We start from the raw sequence: 22,284 nt of genomic DNA on the forward strand, positions 1-22,284 counted from the left end.
CTAGACACAAACCCTTTGTTTATAAGCTGTCCAACATAGAAGGACTTTCTTAAGACAATAGACACATGCCGGCCAAAGGTTACATCACTGTTTACATAAGTTCCCAAATCCTGAAAAACTATGAAAACTCTTACAGGCATATTGTCAATGTGGTAGTTCCCTAGGGTAGATGATTTCTCAAAGGATACAATGATGCATTTTTGGCATTTAGTTTCAGTCCATGTTTTTGGCACCAGTTATTTATTTGGAACAAGCCTTCTAGCAGGATGGCCAAGTTATTTGGGGATTTAATTACTCATAGCTTGTAGCCATCTGCAAACTTAGCTAGCCAGAGCATTTTGGTATTGGCTTTTACTTCAGAAAAGTAGATGCCATACAGGAGGTGTTCCAACATGAGACCCTGGGAGATGCCACTGGTAATTGGTCTCATTGTAGAGGTAACTTCCCCTGTTTTGATTATATGCATCCTATCTGTGACATAGGGGTTTACTCCCAGTTTATTTAGCTTTTCTACTATGCCTAAATGGGGAACTGGCAAAAGCTTTGGTCAGGTAGAGAGATGCGGTGCATACCATTTTGCCTTCATCCACTGCTTTGCTGACCTTTTCAAAAAAAAAAAAAACACCACGTTGAGTAAGTATGACATGCCCTTGATGAATCCAAACTGACACAGGTCCAGTGTTTGGAGGTTCCCTATGTCCTGACTGATTAATTCCATAAGTCTTTCCAGGGCTTTGCATATGAGGCTGGTCAGACTCATGGGTCTGTGGAAGGTCCTCCATTATGCAGGTGAATGACTGTAGTTGTTCTCCCATTCGTTTAGTACAAAACCTACATGGAGGCTGAGACTGAGCAGTCTTGTCAGGGGCATGGCTAAATTGTGCTGGATGCTATTTAAGATGCATTCAGTGATAATGTAAGGACCCTTTGATGCAGTATTCTTAGCATTTAATAACACTTTTAGGACCTGGTCTTGCGTGATAGCTGGAGGTGAGTCAGTTTCAGGTATATATTCAGGGACAGATGGTGAAGAGATAGGGATAAAGTTAGAGCTACATTTATCAGCCAGTATGTTCACTATATCTTCAGCCTCAGTGTAGGTAACATTGTTCACCTCACAATCATATTCTTTTTTTTCTTTCATCTCCTCCTTTTTACTTTTTTCCATATCAATTTTCAGTCTCATAATATTTTACATAGAATATTTTAGCCATAAAGCTACCTTCCTTCTCCTTCATATTTTTAATATTAGAAAAGGTGTACAGATTCCAACTATACAACTGAATTTTGCAGATTCAGTCCTTCTTTATTATAATTCTCCATCTAACCACACTGTGTCTTGATCCACAAATAAAACTGAAAAAAAACCCTCTAACAATTATTTTCCCATTTTTTCAGGAAACATATATACACTCTCCAAATACCACAACGTTCCCAAAATAGGTGTATTTAACAAATATACTTTCTAAATGATAAATAGAAAGTTTTCCACCAATGAACTTCTTTATTTCATTCAGAATTTTTGATCTGTTTAACATTATCCATATTTACTTAACCCTATTTCCATCCTTGCAATGCTTCTCACATTCATACCATTTTTTGTTACAATAACTAAATCATCTGCATATGAAAGAGATACAGGCATTATCACACCTCATTTCCACTTTCCATCCTGCTTTTCTAATTGCACCAGTACATGTTTGAATTATTGGACTCATAACTAGCACAAACACATACTCACTGGACACACGTTTCACCCATTTTTCAATTATTTTCTTTCCTAACCAACTGTTTACTGTAATCTTCACCCAAGACATCTCATAACACTTCTTTAATACTTTCATTATTTTTTCCAAACACAATATCTTAAAACTCATTATAATATACTATTTGTTCATATTTGCATTAATAATTCCAAAAAAATGCCACCTACAAGGTATCAGAATATTTTATCTTGAAGCATACATGATGGGAAACACAACTGTATTGCTATATGACCACTGTCAATGAGTATTTGTTAGAACTGTAAGATGATGACTTCATTTTTTAAAGGCTCAAGCCACATTAACTGGGAGTTAAAGGTACACACTCAAAAGAGCTGTACTGGAGGGAATGAGTTAAAATATCGTATATTACCTCATGACTTACTGAATCATATACTTTTGCTACATCACATGCAACCAACTGAGCATCTATTACTTCTTTTATTATTACTGACACTTCCTTCACTTGTTTTCTTTTTACTACATAACCCCTTTCCCTGTCACGATTTCTAAAAGATCCCCATTCTTTTTTGTATTGTTTTCATAAAGATTTAATAATCAGTATTCCTCAGTGTTACTGGGCTAAGCCATGATAGAAGACAAATTATTATCCCAGGGATAAAAATTCAAATGGGGATATTCCAGGCTGACTTTTTGTCACTGCTGCTCTTTTGTCTTGCCCTTAACCCATTAAGCTGTTTATTTAATAGATTAGGTCATGGCAACAATCTGGCTCCCCAGAAAACAACAAAGTGTAAAGACTTATCTTTTCTTTGTGGATGATTTAAAACTGTAGAGTTCATTTGGTGAGGAACTGAAAACACAACTGCAAGTGGTCAAAACTTTCTCAGATTATATAAGAATGTAATTTGGTCTTGATAAATGTGCAAAAGCAACCTTTTAAGAATGAAAGCTATAGCACCAAGAAAATATCACTATCAGACAGGAATGTGATATACAAGAACTTGAGCAAGAGGGAGTGTATAAATATTTGGGAATTGATGAAGGATCAACAATAAAACATGAACAAATGCAAATATAACTTAGTAAGGAGTATTTTAGAAGACTAAAATTAATACTGAAAACAGCTCTGACATCTAGGAACAAAGTCAAAGCTATAAACCAATTTGCTCTTCCTGTTCTAACTTTCAGTGTTGGAGTGACTGACTGGCTCCAAATAGTTATGGATTAGTTGGACAGGAAAACAGGAAAAATGCTTCATGCTTATCAAATGATTTATATTCTCCATTCTGAAGGAGGTACGGTTCTTCTTGAAATTAATTACATGTACAGATCTGCAATCGTGGGACTGCATACATATCTGCTGACTGCTCAATACCCAAACATAGTGACAGTTTTAAAATATGAGAAGAATATGTCTAAGATGACTTCCCTTCTTAGTCTAGCAGAAGCATATTGGCGTCAAGCAGGAATGGAAATCAAACCAGAAGAAGATAAGAGTCAGGCAGCAACTGAATGTACCAAAAAACAAAAGATAGAATATAAGATGAAGGATCAGATGAGAAGGCAAGAAATGTGGAAAATGCATAAATATAGTTGCAACTATAGAAAACTCACGGAACAACCTCATGTTGATCACAATCAAATGCAGGAATGGTTAAGGAAAGGCGAATTCAAACCAAAGGATGAAAGATTAATATTGGTGGCCCAAGATAGTGGATTACATACATGTTGGTTTACAAAGCCCATTGAACATGCGGGAGAAACAGACAAATGTAGATTGTAAAACAGAACTGGAAACAGTTGCACACCTTGTTGCTGGTTGTGACATACTAATGACAAAAGGACTGGATACTGAAAGACATAATAAAGTGGCAAGACTGTTGCACTAGGGAGTATGCAAAAATTATAATACTGAAGTAGCTGAAAAAACACTGAAAACATGCTCCACAAAGCACCATAGAAAATGATGAAGTCTACATCACATGGGTTCACCCATTACCAACAGTTGAAAAGATAGATGCGAGAAAACAATATACAGTGGTGCAAGAAAAGAAGACAAATGTAGCATTGATCATTAAAATTGCTACACCCAGTGACTACAGTGTCTTGTGTAGAAAGAGACACAAATTCATTAGATAACAGGATTTGCAGGCAGAAACAAGAGCAATGTGGAAGAAAGATACCCAGACAGTTCCAATAGTAACAGGAGCAATGTTTTTTTTTTATAAAAAAGAATCTACAATCATATTTAGATATGTTACAGATACATGTAAATCCATATGAACTGCAGGAGGAGTCATTACTGGGCACACTGTGGGTGCTATGAAGAGCACTTCTGGATGGCATCAAAGACTGAAACAATACTAATTTCATGAACTTTAATCATACTTTGACTTAAAATGGAGTCCATTCCCATCATGATATTAAAAACCCAAAAGATTTGGAGAAATTAAAGAGAGAGAGGTTACTAGGCTATTGACCCAGAGGTCACGTTAAGCCTAGCCATTTCATCCCAATGTAATACAATAGAAATAATCAATACCTAATATTGCATTTAGTGATGACTGCCCATGTCCAGGAGGATTGTGGGCTCTATCCCCGGTAAGAATTTACAGTGCCCCATCCACTCATCCAGGTTCCTCTTGAACAATGCCATAGAGGTGCTCTGTTTCACATGAACTAGTAGCCTGTTCCAAAGACACGGCAGTCGCTGGGAGATAAATAGGATATACTGGAGGGACAGATTTAAGTCTCGGGACATATTTAGGTTCCTGGAATGGGTAGCCCTAGCCCCATTTATTTATGGATATGCAGCAAGTTCATTAGGATTGGGTCTTGAATTACTCTGTAGGCCAGGCATAAGTCTCCCCTAAGAAGTCTATACGATACGGAGTATAGTGATACGGACTTTAGTTGGTCTATGTAAGGCACATGCTGGAGCCCCTTGATCGTCTTTGTAACAAACCTCTGAGGTCTCTCTAACTGCTGCAGATGTTTACTACAGTGCATGCCAAACAGGGCATGATGCTCAATTACGGGCCGGATAAGTGTCAAGTATAGGAGGTTATAACTTCTTTTGCTCTTGAAGCAATGCCTTTACTAAGCAAGTGTGCTATGTAGAAAGCTTTCCTTACTACAGCTGACAGATGGTGGTCAACGTTAAGTCGCAGTCAACTAATGATTCCATGTCCCTTACCACTTCATGAGTACTGTGTTTGATTTGATAGTGTGAAGGAACATTGTTTGTGTTGAAGGGAATGATGATGCATTTCTTTGCATTCAGTTTGAGACCATGACTAATACACCAGGCCCTGGTCTGTGTGAGACCCTCAGAGTATACGGACATCATTTGGGGATTCAATGATTGCATCTAGTTTGCAGTCGTCTGCAAACTTGGTCAGCCACAACCTCTTAGGTCTAACCTGAACTTCTGAGAAGTATGTACCAAACAGTAGGGAGCCCAGCACAGACCCCTGTAGCACTCCACTAGCAACAAATCAGCTGGTTGATGTGGAGTCACCCACTATGATACTGTGTGTCCAGTTTGTGAGACAAATGGAAACCCATCTTACAACAAAGGGGTTTACATTCAGTTTGCTAAGTTTATCAGTAATGCCTGAATGTGGAATTTTGTTGAAAGCCTTTGCCAGGTTTAGGTATGTTGTGTGCACAGATTTACCCTTGTCAATGCCCTTGGTCAGATTTTCAAAGAAATCCACCAGATTTAACAGGCAGGATCTGCTCTTCACAAAGCCAAATTGAGTAGTATCCAGGTTTTGGAGGTCAGCTATTTATGAGGTCCATAACGATACATTCCATGGCCTTACAAATGAGGCTGGTCTGGCTTATGGGTTTGTAATTCCCTGGGTCTGTTTCTAGACGACCTTTGTGGAGGGGAATAACGTTAGTCCTTCCACTTGCTCTTTTTTTTTTCATCTTGAGTTGTATCTCTTTCACTTTCATATTCATATCTGCAATTTCACTTTCATCTTGAATACTGATTTCTATTTATTGACTTTCCTCCCTCTCAGTTTCTTTTTCATGTACCTGTTGTTTTTTCTCCAGCAGAGAATATTCAAATCAAAAATATCCAGACTTATAACATTTCTTGCAAAATAGTCTACAATTTCAAGCAGTATGGCCTTGCTCCCTACATTGCCCACATCTTCTTTTTGTACATTCCTGAACCAAATGTATTTCATTCTTACAATAAAAGCAAGCCCTTGGTAGACCACAATACCTAATAGTTGCTATTTTCCATTTACTATTATATTTTTTTGAAATATGTCAAAGGTTTTCATCATGCATGCCCGGCATAACCCACACCTTCCACCCCTCCCATACATTTCGGTTGTCATACATTTTCTTTGTGTCATGCACTTTGTCACATATTGTAAGGAAAACATTTTAAGTTCAAATTCCTCCATATTCCAAACTACACAGTCAGTTTTCTTTTTAACTGCAAGCCAAAGTTCTGAAAAATAAAGTCATTCCAGTGTGACATGTCATTTCCTTTTCCTACTTTTCCCATATTTTTTTCTGCACTTGGAAAAAGTCTTGAAAGTTATTTCACATAAATGTTCTGACTCTAAATGTATCAAAGCTATTACGTCTTTTAAAGTAATTTCTAATGGCAATATAATATTGTCCATAATGACAAACCTGTCAACAGCAGCAAAGGTTTTGCTTCTTATCCTTACTACCAGTCTTTTTTTTTTCTGAATTTGCTGCTCTTCTGCTGTTGACAAATACCGATCCTTCATGTTATATACTGCTTCTTGCTCCCTGTCTTACAGCACTTGTATAAGTTTTTGTACTTCATTTCTGTCATCCAGAGTACCCAACTGCAGCGCCATATTTTAAAACAGATTACTTCATTAGCCAAACATGCCTCTGTACATTCAGCTTCTGTAATCTGCTTGTCTGTCACAATTTCAGCTCCATTATCAGACTGCTCCTACAGCACCCAGTTCATCAGTGCACTCCAGCTTGTCTCCTCACTTTTTTTTTTTGGTTCTTCTTCAAGTTCTTCAATATCTCTTATCCAAACCCATAGCTGGCCTTAGGCATACGCCAACTAGGTGGCCGCCTAGGGCGCCGGTCTACCAGGAGCACTTTTCCAGTAATTATTTGGTGTAGGTAGACCAGGATGGGAGCACCAGGTAGTGTGGAGGGGCGCCGGGGAGCCCTTTTGCCTAGGGCGCCAGATGACCTAAGGCTGCTCCTGTCCAAACCTTCACTCCAACTCCATAACAAGGATTTCAGTGTGCTATGATTCTCTCTACAAAATTTCTCCAGCAGCAATGTTTACTCTTTCCTCCATCTTGGAATTCTACAAGAACTAATGGAAGCCCTACACCACCACCTAGTGCTTAAAAAGAGTAGGGGAAGTTCCCCAGTGCCCTGGCTAGATTCACCCTTGTCAGTCTGAATCTATCCTTGGGTCTCCCCTGAAAAGAAGACATTGGCCTAGTGGGACTAACTTAGTCAACAAACTACAAATATATAAAAGAAGGAAACAAATTTGAACAAACATACAATAAAATAGCCAAATATGCATCACATTTTCCAAACAGATTGCACCACTGTGTTGTTAGTCACAAAACAGAATGGCTAGATATACAGAGCTATACAGCATTAACCCAACTTAGACTTGCGCATAACATAATCTATAGCCCAATTCAATACCCAGTTTTGTATATACTTGCTCAAATATGTTCCCCTCCAAGGCTGCTATGATCCAAATAAAAACTATTTGCCATTGCCAAGTCTACAAGCTATGCAAGTCATTCTCTCTACTTAGTCAGCATAGCAAAACAATGTAATTCACTATCATATGACATCAAAACTGACAAATCTTACAATCTTTACTCATAAAGGAACTTATACATAACCAGCTCACTGTGTCTTTCTTCCATCTTTCTAATGTACTTAATTTCCTAGAATAAAAATAAAAAGACACCACTCCAATTTACCTTGATTCTCAAATCTATAATTTATCCATTTTTTTTCACATTAAATCAGCTTTCTCATTACTACAATTCTACTTAGTTTTACCTGCTGTTTTGAACTTAATCAGTAACATCATGGCATATACAGTACACTTCTTAGCTTATCATTATTTAAAACTGTTTGATGCTTACTGGTATTTTAAAAACTGTGTGTGACTCAAACATTTTAAAATGTATTTTAAGCTGTGTAAATTCTATGACATGCCTGTAACATGTTATCTTATTGTATTACTACTAACTACTAATTCTGGAGCTTTTCTCTCCAGAACAGCATTGAAAATAGGCCTTGTCTATCTCAGATGACCTACCCCATGCCAACAAAAGCAAATAATAATAGCTAAACATAGTTTGCTAATGTTGTTCTCAAAGTGCAGTCAGACCAAACCAGATTTAATATCCGTCCTGTAGGGGATATAAACATGTTCACTCCTATCATGACATTTAACTGAGCACTCCCATTGCCTACTGTAAAAAATATGGTTCAAAAGCATAAAACCACACAATTACCATAGCACTAACAGCCTACAATCTAAATGTATATATGCATGCAACATCTCTAGTTCATTACCTGTTTAGCATATCATCAGCAACTTTCCTGCAGCAGGGTCATTCTTTAACATATAGATATAAAGAAGTTATGTCTTAACATAACGTTCCATCTGTGTTGTCAATCTTCACTAATCCTTGACTGTTATGGTAAGACATAACTTCTTTATCTGATGTTGCCAATCTTCAACATAATTCTTGACTGTGGGACAGAGTTCCTAGCTACCTGAATCTTGGGAAGTCTCACGAAAACATATTTCTGAGCACCATCGAACCGAATGATGCACATCCCCTAGAGACCTGGTTCAGTTTGCAATGAGTAATGAAGGTATGAGGAGATGAGTGATAAATAAAGGTGCCAAACTAAGTTTAGAAAGTGGGTTACCTAAGGAAAGCGAGGAGAAAGCCACAAAAAGTTGGTTGGATTTTCTAACATTGTTTGTTCTGTGTAGGTAAAAATGTAATTGCCTGTGTATATCTAATAAGTGCAGACAGTACTCTCCTTTATTATAGAAATTAGGGAAAAAGACTGTTAGGTGTAAGGTTTGATTGATATTTGACTCAGACAACCTTAGGCAAAAAGGATGGATTTGTCCTGAAGGAAACCCTGTCCTTATGAAATATTAAATAGGGGGGCTTGCAGGACAAGGCTTGAATCTCCGATATTCGTCTGGCTGATGTAATAGCGATCAAAAACAAAGTTTTCCAGGTCAAGAACTTTATATCACAAGTTGCCGAAGGTTCAAAGGGGGAAAGAAATGAGATATTGTAGCACCAAAGACAAATCCCATGGAACAATGGGTTCTTTAAACAGAGGTCTTAACATTAATGTTCCTTTCAAAAATGCTTTGCAAAGTTTATGAGACATTTGTGATGAACTATCAAACCCAATATGAAAATTAGACATCACAGCAAGATGGACCTAAATGGAAGAAGCTGAGGAGCAAGAGTGATAAAGAGAAGCTAGAAAATCTAAAACTTTATCCATAGGTGCTGTGTAGGGGTCAATATTACTATTAAGTGACCATCTAGCAAATTTTATCCATTTGTTATGGTATTGCTTTCTAGTTGAAGGTTTGTAGTGCGCCAAAATGATCTTTTGGACAAGGAAAGTGAGGAAGGAATGCCTGGCAATCGTGAGGAATTGGAGAAGCCATGCAGTGAGCTTGAGGTTGTGAAGACTTGGATGAACCATTCCCTCTGGAGCTGGGTCCAGAATCCAAGGTTTCCAAAGCAGGTGAGGCCAAAGGAAGGGGAAACCGGACTTGTTGAGGCCAGAAAGAAGGAATGAGGACTATTTTGTTCTTCGATATCTTGGCTTTCTTTAGAAAATGGCATATTAGAGGAGTTGGAGGAAAGTTGGAGGAAAGGCATACAGAAGACCAGGAGGGCCAATCATGGAGAACAGAATCTCAGGGTGACTTCCCCAGAGGGGGGCCTAGGGCATAGTAACTGCTGCACTTGTTGTTCAGGGGGGGTGCAAATAGATTGCAGCAAGGTTGACCCCAGTGGCGGAATATCTTTTCCACTATCACTGGATTGAGAGACCACTTGTGAGGCATTAGGATAGTTCTGCTCAACTTGTCTGCAATCACGTTGAAGCTCCCCGGAATGTGCATTACCATTACAAAGTGGATGGAAGAAATCGCTCATCGCCATACTCTGAGGGTTTCTCGACAAAGTGGGTAAGACTTGGTTATTCCCTCCCCCCGTTTGCTGATGTACCAGACTACCAACATATTGTCTGTTTGTATTGCTACTGTTCTAAAGGAGAGGGCATTCAGAATTGCTTGCAGTGCTAACAGCACCACCCTCATCTTCGTAAAACTGATATGCAAACTGGCCTCCATTTGGGACCAAACACCTTGGACTGTCCTTCCCAGATAATGCCCCCCCACCCTACCTGAAAAGCATCCATGGCATGGGGCTGAAAGAGGGAAATGGTATGGCCCAACAAGATTTCGGTGGAATGGAGCCACCAAGACAGGTCTTGTTTGCAACAAATGGTGATCAAAATTTGATGAGATATCGGTTGGTTTAATAATAACCATTAGGGGGCCAGAATCCACTGAAGAATCTACATATGATAGTGATGTGGGAACTAGGGTAATAGAGGCTGCCATTGACCCTAGAGCCTGTAGTACGAGTCTTGCTGGAAAATTTCTGTTCTGAATAATATGATTTACTTGTGATCTGATCCTTTGGAACCTTTCTAATGGTAGTGATGCAAATCCCGTGACTGTGTCTAGTATAGCTCCAATGAATTCCAGATGTAGTGTGGGTTCCAGATGAGATTTTTCATAATTAATTGTGATTCCTAAGGTGGTACAAAGATGAATGGTGTAATCTCTTGCCTTTAATAGTTGACACCTGGTAGCAGTGATAAGGAGGCAGTCATCAAGATATGGAAATACTCAGAATACTAGCAGTCTGAGATGTGCTGCTACCACTACCATGCATTTGATAAACACCCTGGGGGCTGTGTTGAGGCGAAAGGGCAGTACCCTGAACTGATGGTGACTGGCTCCCAGCCAGAAGCACAGGAGTCTTCTGGACTGCTTGTCCATTTTTATGTGGTAATACACATCCTGAAGATCTACTGAGCACATCCAGTCATCTTTTTCCAAGAATGGAAGTATTGACTGTACAGAGACCATCCGGAACTTGGTTTGTTCGACTGATTTGTTCAGCTGGCTGAGATCCAAAATGGGTCTCCAGTCCCCTGTTTTTTGGGCACTAAAAAGAACCTTGACTATATTCTGGATCTTTTCTGATCTGGTGGGACTGATTGGATGACTTACTTGTTGAGCAGATTTTGAATTTCTATGACTGCTGCTTCCTTGTGACTGGGTGAAACATCTGGGAGTCTTTTTTTGTCTTTTTGGTTTCACAGAAAGGGGAATGATGTATCCACTGGAAATAATCCCTTGCACCCATTTGTCCATTGTCATTTGTAGCCAGGCATGTTGGTGCAGGGATAGCCATCCCCTGACTGCCTCCAAAGGAAGGCAATTGGGCCTCCTTTCAGGAGTGCTAGTAGGAGTTACCTGAGAAGAATCTCTGGACCCCTGGTTTTGCAGGCCACCTCTGCCTCTAGAATGGCGTCTTCCATTATTACTTCCTCCTCTGCCTCAGGAGAAGTCCTTGCCATGTGAGTCCTGGAAAGACCCTTGGGTATTTTTAAATCATACCCTCCCACGTCTCCAGTTCCTACAGTAGGGCCATTGAGGAGTGGAGAAGCATACGCCTGTGGCAGAAAGTGTCTTCCCATCTTTTTCATATCTGGCTAGTGTGTCTTTAACCTTGGGCCCAAACAGGGATAATCCATGAAACAACGCATTAACGAAAAAAGATTTAAATGGCTCCACAAAGTCACACAAGCACAGCCAGCCGTGTCTCCTGATGGCTAAGCCTGAACCTGCTGCTCCTGTCATCCCTTCAGTTGCATAAGTAATTGTCCTCATGGCCAAATTGGAAATTGATTCAAGGGTGGTGAGCTGAGAGGTAACCTCATCTTGGAACCCTTCAGCTACTGCTCCTGCAAGAGTGTCTGAAAGCTCTTTGATCACATCTCTCTGCAACCCAGTGAAGTGTGCCATATAATTCAAGGACCTGAGAGCAAAGATGATAAAGTGTATACGTGCTTTCCAAACTTATCCATAGTCCTAGACACCTTGTTAGGAGGATGGATAGTAGGATTTTCTTCTGCAAGTTCCTTTTTGGTGGCTGATGCTATCACTATGGCATCTACAGGAATACCCTTGGCCCAATGTTGCTCATCCTTAAGGGCAGACAGAATCCGGTCAGGTCTTTTTGGAATTGGTTTGATGGTGTGAGGAATTTTCCAGGCCAGCTAAGCAATTAGTTTAATAAGCTCATCAGTGGGCGAAGAGATCCAAGATGTAGATGGCTAGGCACGAAAAGCCTCCAGGTATACTGATTCCTCTGAAGAAGGTTGGATGGAAGTCCAGCCACCCCTCTGCTTCAGGATTTCTAGGATGTCCCTGAAGGAATCATTATCAGGGGGTAAACCTAATGGAACTTTCCCCTTCACTGAAATTGGTATCCTCTGTGAAGTACTCCTCCTCTTGTACTTTTTCTTCTCAGGTACCTCTTCGGTGGGATGCTCCGGAGAGGTATCCAAAGAAAAAAATCTCCAGGGTGGATCGTTCCTGAGACTTTTGTGCCCTCTGTCCCAGGGATGAAGCTGGAGGAAGCTCAGGTCGAGGGGACTTACAAGATATTTGGCCTGATAGGGATGTTAAGGACTGTGAGTCCATAATGGGCAAGGCTTTCTCCATGATCGAAAGGCAGGTCCCTCCCATAGAGGGATGGGAGCCCGGAAACAAAATAGACACCTTTGGAACCATGGTCCCACCCCGCACCATGGAAGCTGACTCCGAAGCAGAAGTCAGGGTTAAGCTTATGAATGCTGAGGCACCGAAGACATGGAAGTCGAACACTTCTGCTTGGAACCAGCAATAAAGCCTCGACTCTAGGAGGTCTCTGGTTCCAACAAACCAGAACAACTCAAGGCAACCATCAGTGTCAGAGAAGAAACTCTAACCAGCAATGAGGCAGTCAGAGCTTGGCAAGTTGGTGCCAGGGGCACCAAACACTCAGCTGAAGTCGGACGAGGAATCTGAGAGGGAGTCGAGGAAGGACCTTTTCCAGAGCCAAGCTGACTGTGAACCAAGGATGGGAAGCAATCCCCTCGCTGTCAGGAGCTGGTCGAGCAGTCTCATTATGTCCAATTCAGACAGACTCTTAGTGGACAAAATACAGGACGCTGAAGGGGACCTAGGTGGTATTGGTTCCATGAAAGGACTTGGTGAATGGTCAGCAAAAGGGTCCACAGATGGTGACTAGGAAGTCCTTGGTAAGGAAATAAGGCTAGTTTGCTTTGGTACAGAAAAAGTCACTGGTACAGAAGCTCCTGATGTCTGCTCTGAGATTTGACATTATGTTGAATAATCCTTACCTACCGGTGCCAAAGATGCAGTCGACACCGTAGCAGGTGGTGCCGAAGATGCAGTCGACACCGTAGCTTGTTTTGTCAATTTAGAAGGTGGTTCTGAGGAACTTCTCTGAACTGAATGTGGTTGTTTTTTTGATGACGAACACTAAGAGGGGAAAGAGCTGACTTCAGTTCTTGTTCCAGATATGGCCTCTTCAAAATCACCCTTTAAAAGTCCCTTCAAAATAAGTTTGTTTCTCCGCTCAGTCAAGGTTCTGGTAGAGAAACCACGGCAAATTGCACAATCCTCCTGGAGATGGACACCACCTAAACAATATACACACAAAACATGCCTATCTGAGTTGGGCACCTTCCTGTCACATTTTTGGAACCTGTTTAATCCAGAGGTGCCCTTAGATGACATATTGACCATGCTAACAAAGGAAAGACCTAGCTTTATAATACACACACACACACACACACACACACAAAGAGAGGGAGAAAGAGAGTCTTTTTTTTATATATACAAAGGACAAGAAAGGAAGGAGAAATTACCAACAATGGTAATGAAGATTACCCTGAGGTAAAGAAAACAGAAAGAGGAAGTACCAGCGATGGTACAGTAAACTAACTAATGGTAGTAAAGGAGGGAAATACTCACCCGTGTACAAGAAAGGAGAGAGGAGTGGGTAGGAATAAACAGAGAATATATAGAAACTATATAGAAACTATAGAAACCTTAAAGTCTAATAATGCCAAAGTTTGAGAGATAGGACAGATGAGTCTGACACAACAAAGCGGCAAATGAGATCTGACATAATTTAGTGAGGAGCATTATTGGTAGAGCCTAGCTAGAGAGTTTGGGAGGCACAAGCTGAAAAAAAACATCCAAGACTGTTCCGAGGCTCAGAACCGAACCCACAGTCAAGGATTATGTGAAGACTGACAACATCAGATCATCTATTATCATTCCCTCGTCTAAAGTAACTGAGTCATAACCCCTGATGACTACTGCCCCATATACTTTCTCTCAGTCCTATCTACACTAGAAGTGAAAACCATCTACACTTGGCTAAGAAATTCCCTTGACCAAAATAAATTACTCTGTCTCAGCCAGCATGGATTCTTTGAAGGACACAGCACTAAGGTTTCCAGATTCATAACTAGGGTGGGGTGAAGGGGGTGGCTGCCCTAGCATATGCTGTTTGGAAGCAAAATCATCAGGTGCCAATAGTGTGGGAGTGCAGTACTAGTTTTGATTTATTTTGGTCCTCAACTTTGTGAAGAGCTTTTTTTATCTTCTCCTCAAGTTTCAGTTGAGTGGGCACCAATTTGAGGACCTATACAGGGTGCCAGACAAACACAATGATTTTGACTTCTTCTTTTATTGCATTCACTGATAATAATAGCTATACAAATAAGAAAAAGGCATACTTCAAAGAAGTGATATTTGTCAGCTTGGCAAAAATATCTACTTGGTATCCAACCAAACTTCTCCACTTCCTTGCTAACTACAAACTCACCGACTCCCTAGCTGGCACAGGAAAAATTGAAACTATTTCCAACTAGCCAAATTTTTTTTTTTTTTTAAAGTCACCCTTTCCATACTTTGAGTCCTAAACTATGGCCTACTCATCTTCCATAATGCTTCAAATAATACCACTAAACTACAAACTTCTCTTAACAGAGCCTTTTGGCACCTGCTTGCTTCACCAAAAATATGGACATCAATGCACCTCCCCCTCTGAAACAAACATCCTAGCTATTACGCACCAGTACCATACATGTTAGCAACCCTACTCTTTAAAATTTTGCTTCTGACCTTTTACAGCTGACAGACCTAATCCAAAAAAACTCCCATACTAGAATTCTTCACTCCTCTACTATAGCTCAACCTGCCATTATTGCCAATTCTCACCTCTTATGCCTCTTCTCTAACTGGGCCCCCACTCTAGAACTTCCTTTCCATATCACAGGACTGCAAAGCCTACCTCAATCAAATTCAGAACTAGCATCAAGGTGTATCTATTTACATTCTGAACTTTCAATTGTTTTAGCTATATGCCCACTAATCTTGCCACAGTCCAAATACTGCTAACAAAGTAACACACAAGAGTACATCTCGGTCTAGTCATATCAAAACAAATTTATTGTAAACTTCCTGCTACCTCCATCTGTTAGCAACTCTAATTCTCCCATGCAGCTTTTTCCTATACAGATGTACAACACACATCACTCACTGAATACTTAGAAATGCATTCTTACTGCTGAATATTTAACAATGCCTGAGTGGTTTACTCTTTCTGTGTAATGTTGCATTTATTGGTTATGCATTATATCATATTTTAATTCAGTTGTAGGCTTTGTGTTTCATAAGGTCATAAGATATACACACTGTGGCACAGCCAACTTAATTAACTGAATGAATAAATACGTTAAGCAAACAAATAGATAAAATTATGCCTCCAGTACTGCTGCATATATTTGCTGTTTCTTTAGCTATACAGTAATACAAAGGTTATGGCATTCACATGTAAATTTCCATTTCGGTTTTTCAGATCAATGCTAAATATAACATAGCTTTATACAGCAGAGCTAGTAGTAAAATATGTAGTTTTCTAGATAAACCTCTTTTTAATAAAAAAATGTGCCAATGCTTCAGTGGTAGAAAATATTTAGCCAAGTTGAAGCCCGTTGCCTCTGTGTGACTGTGCTTCTATTTGGAAAACTTGAGAGAGTACAGTGGATATAAAAAGTGTACACAACCCTGTTAAAATGCCAGTTTTTTGTGATATAAAAAATGAGACAACAATAAATCATTTCAAAACTTTTTCCACCTTTAATGTGACCTATAACCTGTACAAGTTAATTGAAAAACAAATTGGTTAGGGGGAAAAAATATAAAAAATAAAAAGCATACAATACTTTGGTTGCATAAGTGTGCACACCCTTAAACTAATACTTTGTTGTGTGCGTGTGCACACCCTTAAACTAATACTTTTTTGAAGCACCTTTTGATTTAATTACAGAATTCAGTCTTCTTGGGTAGGAGTCTATCAGCATGGCATACCTTGACTTGGCAATATTTGCCTACTCTTCCATGCAAAAGCACTCCAAATCTGTCAGATTACGAGGGCATCTCTTGTGCACAGCCCTCTTTAGGTCACACCACAGACTTTCTATTGGATTTAGGTCTGGGCTCTGGCTGGGCCATTCTAAAACCTTAATTTTCTGCTGGTGAAGCCATTCTTTTGTTGATTTGGATGTATGCTTGGGGTCATTGTTGTGTTGAAAGGTGAAATTCCTCTTCATCTTCAGCTTTCTAGCAGATGCCTGAAGGTTTTGGGCCAAAAGTGACTGGTATTTGGAACTGTTCATAATTCCCTCCACCTTGACAAAAGCCCCAGTTCCAGCTGAAGAAAAGCAACCCCAAAGCATGACACTGCCACCGCCATGCTTTGCGCCAAACGTACCTTTTGGAATTGTGGCCATAAAGTTCAACCTTGGTCTCATCAGACTAGAACACATTTCCCAAATGCTTTTGGGAGACATATGTATTGTTTTCCAAATTTTAGCCAGGCTTGGATGTTTTTCTGTGTAAGAAAAGGCTTCCATCTTGCAAAAATACCCCATAGTCCAGACATATGGAGAATATGGGAGACTGTTGTCACATGTAGTACACAACCAGTATTGCCAGAAATTCTTGCAGCTCCTTCAAGGTTGCTGTAGGTCTCTTGGCAGCCTCCCTGACCAGTTTTCATCTTGTCATTTCATCAATTTTGGAGGGATGTCCAGCTTTCTCCACTTTTTGATGACTGTCATCACTGTGTGCCATGGTATAGCCAATGCTGTGGAAATGTTTTTGTACCCTTCTCCTGACTGATACCTTTCAACAATGAGATCCCTTTGATGTTTTGTAAACTCTCTGCGAGCCATGACGTTTGCTGTAGCAGGCAACTGAGTAAATGTCAGGAAAATCCTACTAAGACAGCTGAACTTTATTTGGGGTTAAATCAGAGTCTCTTTAATTGATGACAGGTGTGTTCCCAAGAAGAATGAATGCTGTAATGAAATCAAAAAGTACTTCAACAAAATATTAGTTTAAGGGTGTGCACAAACAACAAAGTATTAGTTTAAGGGTGTGCACACTTATGCAACCAGTGCATTGTATGTTTTATCTTCTTTATATTTTTCCTCTAACAGATTTCTTTGTTTTTTCAATTGAATTGTACAGGTTATAGGTCCCATGAAAGGAGGGAAAAGTTTTGAAATAATATATTGTGCTCTCATTTTTTATATTGCAAAAACCTGGCATTTTAACAGGGGTGTGTACACTTTTTATATCCAATGTATGAATAGTTGGATACGTTAAGAGTATCAAAAGAAGATGTCACAGCAACAACGCACTTTATATTTTTAGATTTCCTTAGCAGCAAATATTCTGCATACATGTAATAATCGGGTAATGGTACAAGTATAAAAGTTGATATGTATGGAGTGAATAAAGTTTACAGTCCTATATGCAATCAACATGTTTACAATCAGCAGGCAAATATGTGACAGTGGAGGATGCCAACAAGTCACTAGAACAAAAGTTATGTGTGTGTGGATACCTCACAAACCCCACACTAATGACTAAAACTCTCTTATATAGTCAATAGTCTTTTTTCTGGAGTTATTACGTGCACACACCCACACACACTGTATGCATTACAACCTATTAAATCTGTTTCATATTATTCAGGAGAATGAATGCAGTACAAGTATCTTGAAGAGCTGGTTTTGGATATTTACTGCTGAATTTTTTTAAGTGTGTTTTTCTATATGACCACTGGAGGGCATAATTTAAACTCAAAACAAACCTCGCAGAGCCACTGTCAAACTGCCTGCTATACTTCGGCAACGGCTCTATTAATTAACTGCTACAAACTTCTATTTATATTATTTTACATAAATATTTTATTGTCCTTTGAAGCAGAAAATTCTTTTGGTTTCTGCCACTATTTTATTGCTTTTTTTTCACAGCAAAATACAGTACATTAAATAAGTTCATAGGTAAGTACTAGGCTAGCTGGCCTTGTGTGTCATTTTAAGCCTAGGCAGTTTCCTTTTTTTATGCTTGAATTAACCTATCCTATTTGGTTAGAAATTGCCCTTACAAAACCCATGGTCGCTAATTACATATTACCCCCCCAATGAGAATAATTGGGATCATACCATAGATAATTTAAGGGGACTCTTGCATGGGATAAAGCATTTAGGAGCTGCCTCTGTCCGTTAGTAGTACAATGGGTAGCGCTGGGGTAGATTTTCTATTTCCCATCCATAATAGATGCAAGTTAAGCTTGAATATGGACAGAGATAAACTTTTATAATGTGGATGGGCAGTCTGTTCCAGAGCAGCGATATCCTCCGTGAGCTATACCTGTCCCTGCAAACCGTTCTGCTGATGTTGCAGAAGAGGTTTAGACTGAGTATTTCTGATGCCTTTGGACTTGCTGATGTGCAGTAAATCCATCAGTTCTGGGTCAGAGGATGCCTTGTATGCCAGACACAAACCACCTCTTAGCAATCTGTAGGATACAGAGTATACTGATAGGACACTGAGTTGGTCCATGTAGGACATGTTGTTTAGGCCTTGTATGCTTTTAGTAAGGTATCTCTGTGGGCGACACAGTTGTTTTGTATGTCTGCATAGATACATGCCAAAGGGGCATTATATTCAATGACTGGCCTAATGAGGGCTGAGTAAAGTGGGACAATGACATTCTTATACTTAAATAAAACCCTTTGTTTATAAACAACTGTGTCATATGGATGAAGAACCAAGCTCCACAGTAGGATGATCCTTTAATACCAACAGTATTTTTAAATAACTGTCTTGTTCTCAATCTCTTTCCAATAACAAGCGGGTATTAAAGGCTATATCTGACATCATCAACTTATTAACTTCTGATGAATGGTTCATGTTAACATAAAAGCTCAAGCAGCTGTAAAGAAAGGCCTATGTTCATCCAATAAATCACACCATTACTGTGTTCTATTGTTTTCTGTTAGTGGAGTAGCATGGCATTTCTTCAGGTGTTTTTCTATTAATTTTATACAAAACTGGCAATTTCGTCCTGGAATATCATAAAGCTGCTGGGGTGGGGGAGATGATCAAAGCCATGCTTTTTCACTCAATTAATTTGGGCAGTTTAGGAACACAGTTAAGCAATGTAACACATGCTTCAGCAAGCAGAACTCCTTACCTGACAGCATGAACTTGAAAATGGACTCAGTAGACACACCACGCCTTTGGATTTCTGTTGACATAAGAAAAAGCAGTCAGTATGTGGTAAACTTTAAAATGGGAGTGTCTTTCAAGTTATGTCTAATTCACTCTAGCTGTCAGCAAATCATACAACTTCTTATTTTGCAAGTGCTGTCATTAAAAATGTAACAACTGACACAAGCTTAAGCAAAGTCTTCTGTTAGCCAGTAAAATCCCTGTCATTCTACAACTTTTAATCTTTTCAGTTGACAACCACTTTCTGCTTTACATCATTCTAACAGCAGTGGACCATTTTTTCTGATTTATTTTAAAAAGGCAGGTGGACTGAAATACAGGGGCCATAAACTATTTACAAGTAAGGTGAGAAAAGAATATAAACAAAATCAGCCAAAAAGACAGCACAATCTACAAAGATCACGTGTATGTGTGACTTAACGGAGAAATACATTTCTGAAGCAAAAACATTACATCAACATACATGGCACAATTACTTAAATACAATACCAACAGTTGCTACAACCACCATGCATAAGAAAAATAGTAGATAAACAGGACAGTTAATGCTGAAGGCACCAGACATTACTGGGGCACTGCAGTTAAAATGCATTTTCAGTGCTGCAAGTAAAGCTGGGAAAGTACCTGTGCACTGGCTAACTGTGATAGTGTTCTCAATTTAATACAGGGCAACAACAGGGAGATTTATCAGTGGTTGAGTGCAACAGCAGTACTATGACAGGCACTGAAATGGACTATGGTGGTGAAGTGTGAACAGAGTCTCAGGATCAAGCTTTCAGTTTATCCGTTAAGCTATGTCCTCCATCCTCACCTATGATCATTAGCGTTGGACAGTGACCAAAAGGATGAAATGATGGTTTCAAGCAGCAGAAAAGTGGTTCCTAGGCTCAATCTCCATGACAGAGTGAGGAGCTCAGCAATCCAGGTGGATCTCAAATGCAGTCGCTAATCTTCTCCAGCTTAACAGAAGTCAGCTGAGGTAGTTTATAGACACCTTGTAAGGATGACCCCTTGTGTGTCACCTTGAGGAGTAGCCAATTGGAGGAGGCCCAGGGGCAAACCCAGAAAACACTGGAGGGATTATACCTTCCAGTCTGACAATGCTTGATGATCCCACAAGATGACTGCAGGCTGTCAATGGGAATAGCACCTGAGGATACGTGCCTAGAAACACACTTCTCTGGCAAAAACTGTTTGTGCCTGCCACTCTGAGTAAAGATATGCTTGTGACACATGTACTTATATCTGTACAGATCTCAAGCAATTGAAAACAATGCAAGCATCAGAAAATAAATATTTTTAATTGTTTAATTTCATTTATTTATTTTTCCTGGAGGCAAGCGTCCTTGGACTCATCATGCATTCCCTTAATTTATTATTCATACACTGGGGTCACTACATGTTAGAGAAAGAGCAATCACCAAAAGATCAAAAAAATGTCTCATTATTTCTCCAACAGGCTGTGAGCTGACTATAAAACACCATACACTCGAAGGACTGAGAAATCACTCCTTCATGAAAAAGCAACCAATAACATAGGACCGTAGGAGGTTACTAGGCTAATGGCCCCAGGGCCCTTACAAGCCTAGCCAAGTTCAACCCATGTTCCCAAGGGTGTTTGGTTCAAACAGACACTAAAATCAGTACCTACTGCCCCTGTCCAAGAGGGGGACAAGTGGAACTCCTGAGGTGAATTTCCAGTTACCCATCCAATCATCCAAATTATGCTTAAATAGGGCCAAACAGAGGCTTTGTTTAACATGGATAGGAAGATTGTTCAAGGGTGAGGCAACCTCTGTGAGACAAATCTGTCTCTCCAGCACGTATTGTTGATGTCACATACCAGGTAAGGTCCTTTGAGTGAGTGACCCATGTGCTATTTGACTTGTGAATATGTAGATTTCCAAGAAACCTCAGTGAGATAATGGTCTATATGCAAGGCACAGGTTGCCTCTGAGCAGTCTTTACGACACAGAGTAAAGTGAAAATGATTCAGTCTGTCTGCATAAGACAGATCTTGAAGACCCTGAATTTCCTTTTAAGGAACCTTTGTGGTCTCACCAATCAATTGCTGCAGGTGCTTAGAAAAGAACATACCAAGGGGAGCATTTTACTCTATTACTGGCCTGATGAGGAAACAGTACAGGGGGGTTATAACCTCTTTTTTTCTGGAGGCAATGCCCTTACTTATGAGATGAGCAATATAAAATGCCCTTCTTACCACTTGACAGCAACTGCCAACTCAAGTAATGAATTTATAAGTAAATAATCTCCTGTCGGCATCAGACAAGAAGCCAGAGCTGGGTTTATTCTGCTCAGCTTGCTTACTGCTGTGATAATCCCCACAATATAGAGGAATATGATTAGGTCTTGTATCATAACCAATTTATCATATGTTCAACATGGATGTTAAGAAATTCACCTTGAGAGTAGACCAAAGCCCTAGTGAAGGAAGTAACTACAGGGAGAAAGGTAGGGGTTGAAGTCAACTGTAAAATTGCCAGAAAAATTCTGTAATGTAAGACAAATATTATTTTGTTCCATTACTAAAAACTTCTTAACAGTTCCTTAGACCTGATACAGTATATCAGTACATACAGTATATCTGGAACATCTGTATACTCCATGTTTGTAGTGTAAACAGGTTCCTCTTTTTCTGACTTTTAAATAACTAAAAGCAATATGTTGACACTTGAAAGATGAATGCTGTTTATGATAATAAATTACCATCCAAACTAGCCTGGAAAGCATAAC

The 22,284-nt window shown here is 39.6% G+C and overlaps 1 protein-coding gene across 1 annotated transcript in view; it reads right to left on the bottom strand.

Moving 5' to 3' along the window:
• The window catches only part of LOC122816492 (dynein axonemal assembly factor 8-like), a 3,534,829-nt gene that overhangs the window by 912,507 nt on the left and 2,600,038 nt on the right, over nucleotides 1–22,284 (bottom strand). The window contains exon 23 of the mRNA XM_044089323.1: nucleotides 19,493–19,546. Within this exon, the coding sequence (XP_043945258.1) occupies nucleotides 19,493–19,546 (54 nt within the window). The remainder of the gene's footprint in view (nucleotides 1–19,492; nucleotides 19,547–22,284) is intronic.

The sequence above is a fragment of the Protopterus annectens genome, chromosome 12.part0 (genome assembly GCF_019279795.1).
Source record: "Protopterus annectens isolate FY-2018-M chromosome 12.part0, PAN1.0, whole genome shotgun sequence".
Taxonomy (NCBI): Eukaryota; Metazoa; Chordata; order Ceratodontiformes; family Protopteridae; genus Protopterus; species Protopterus annectens.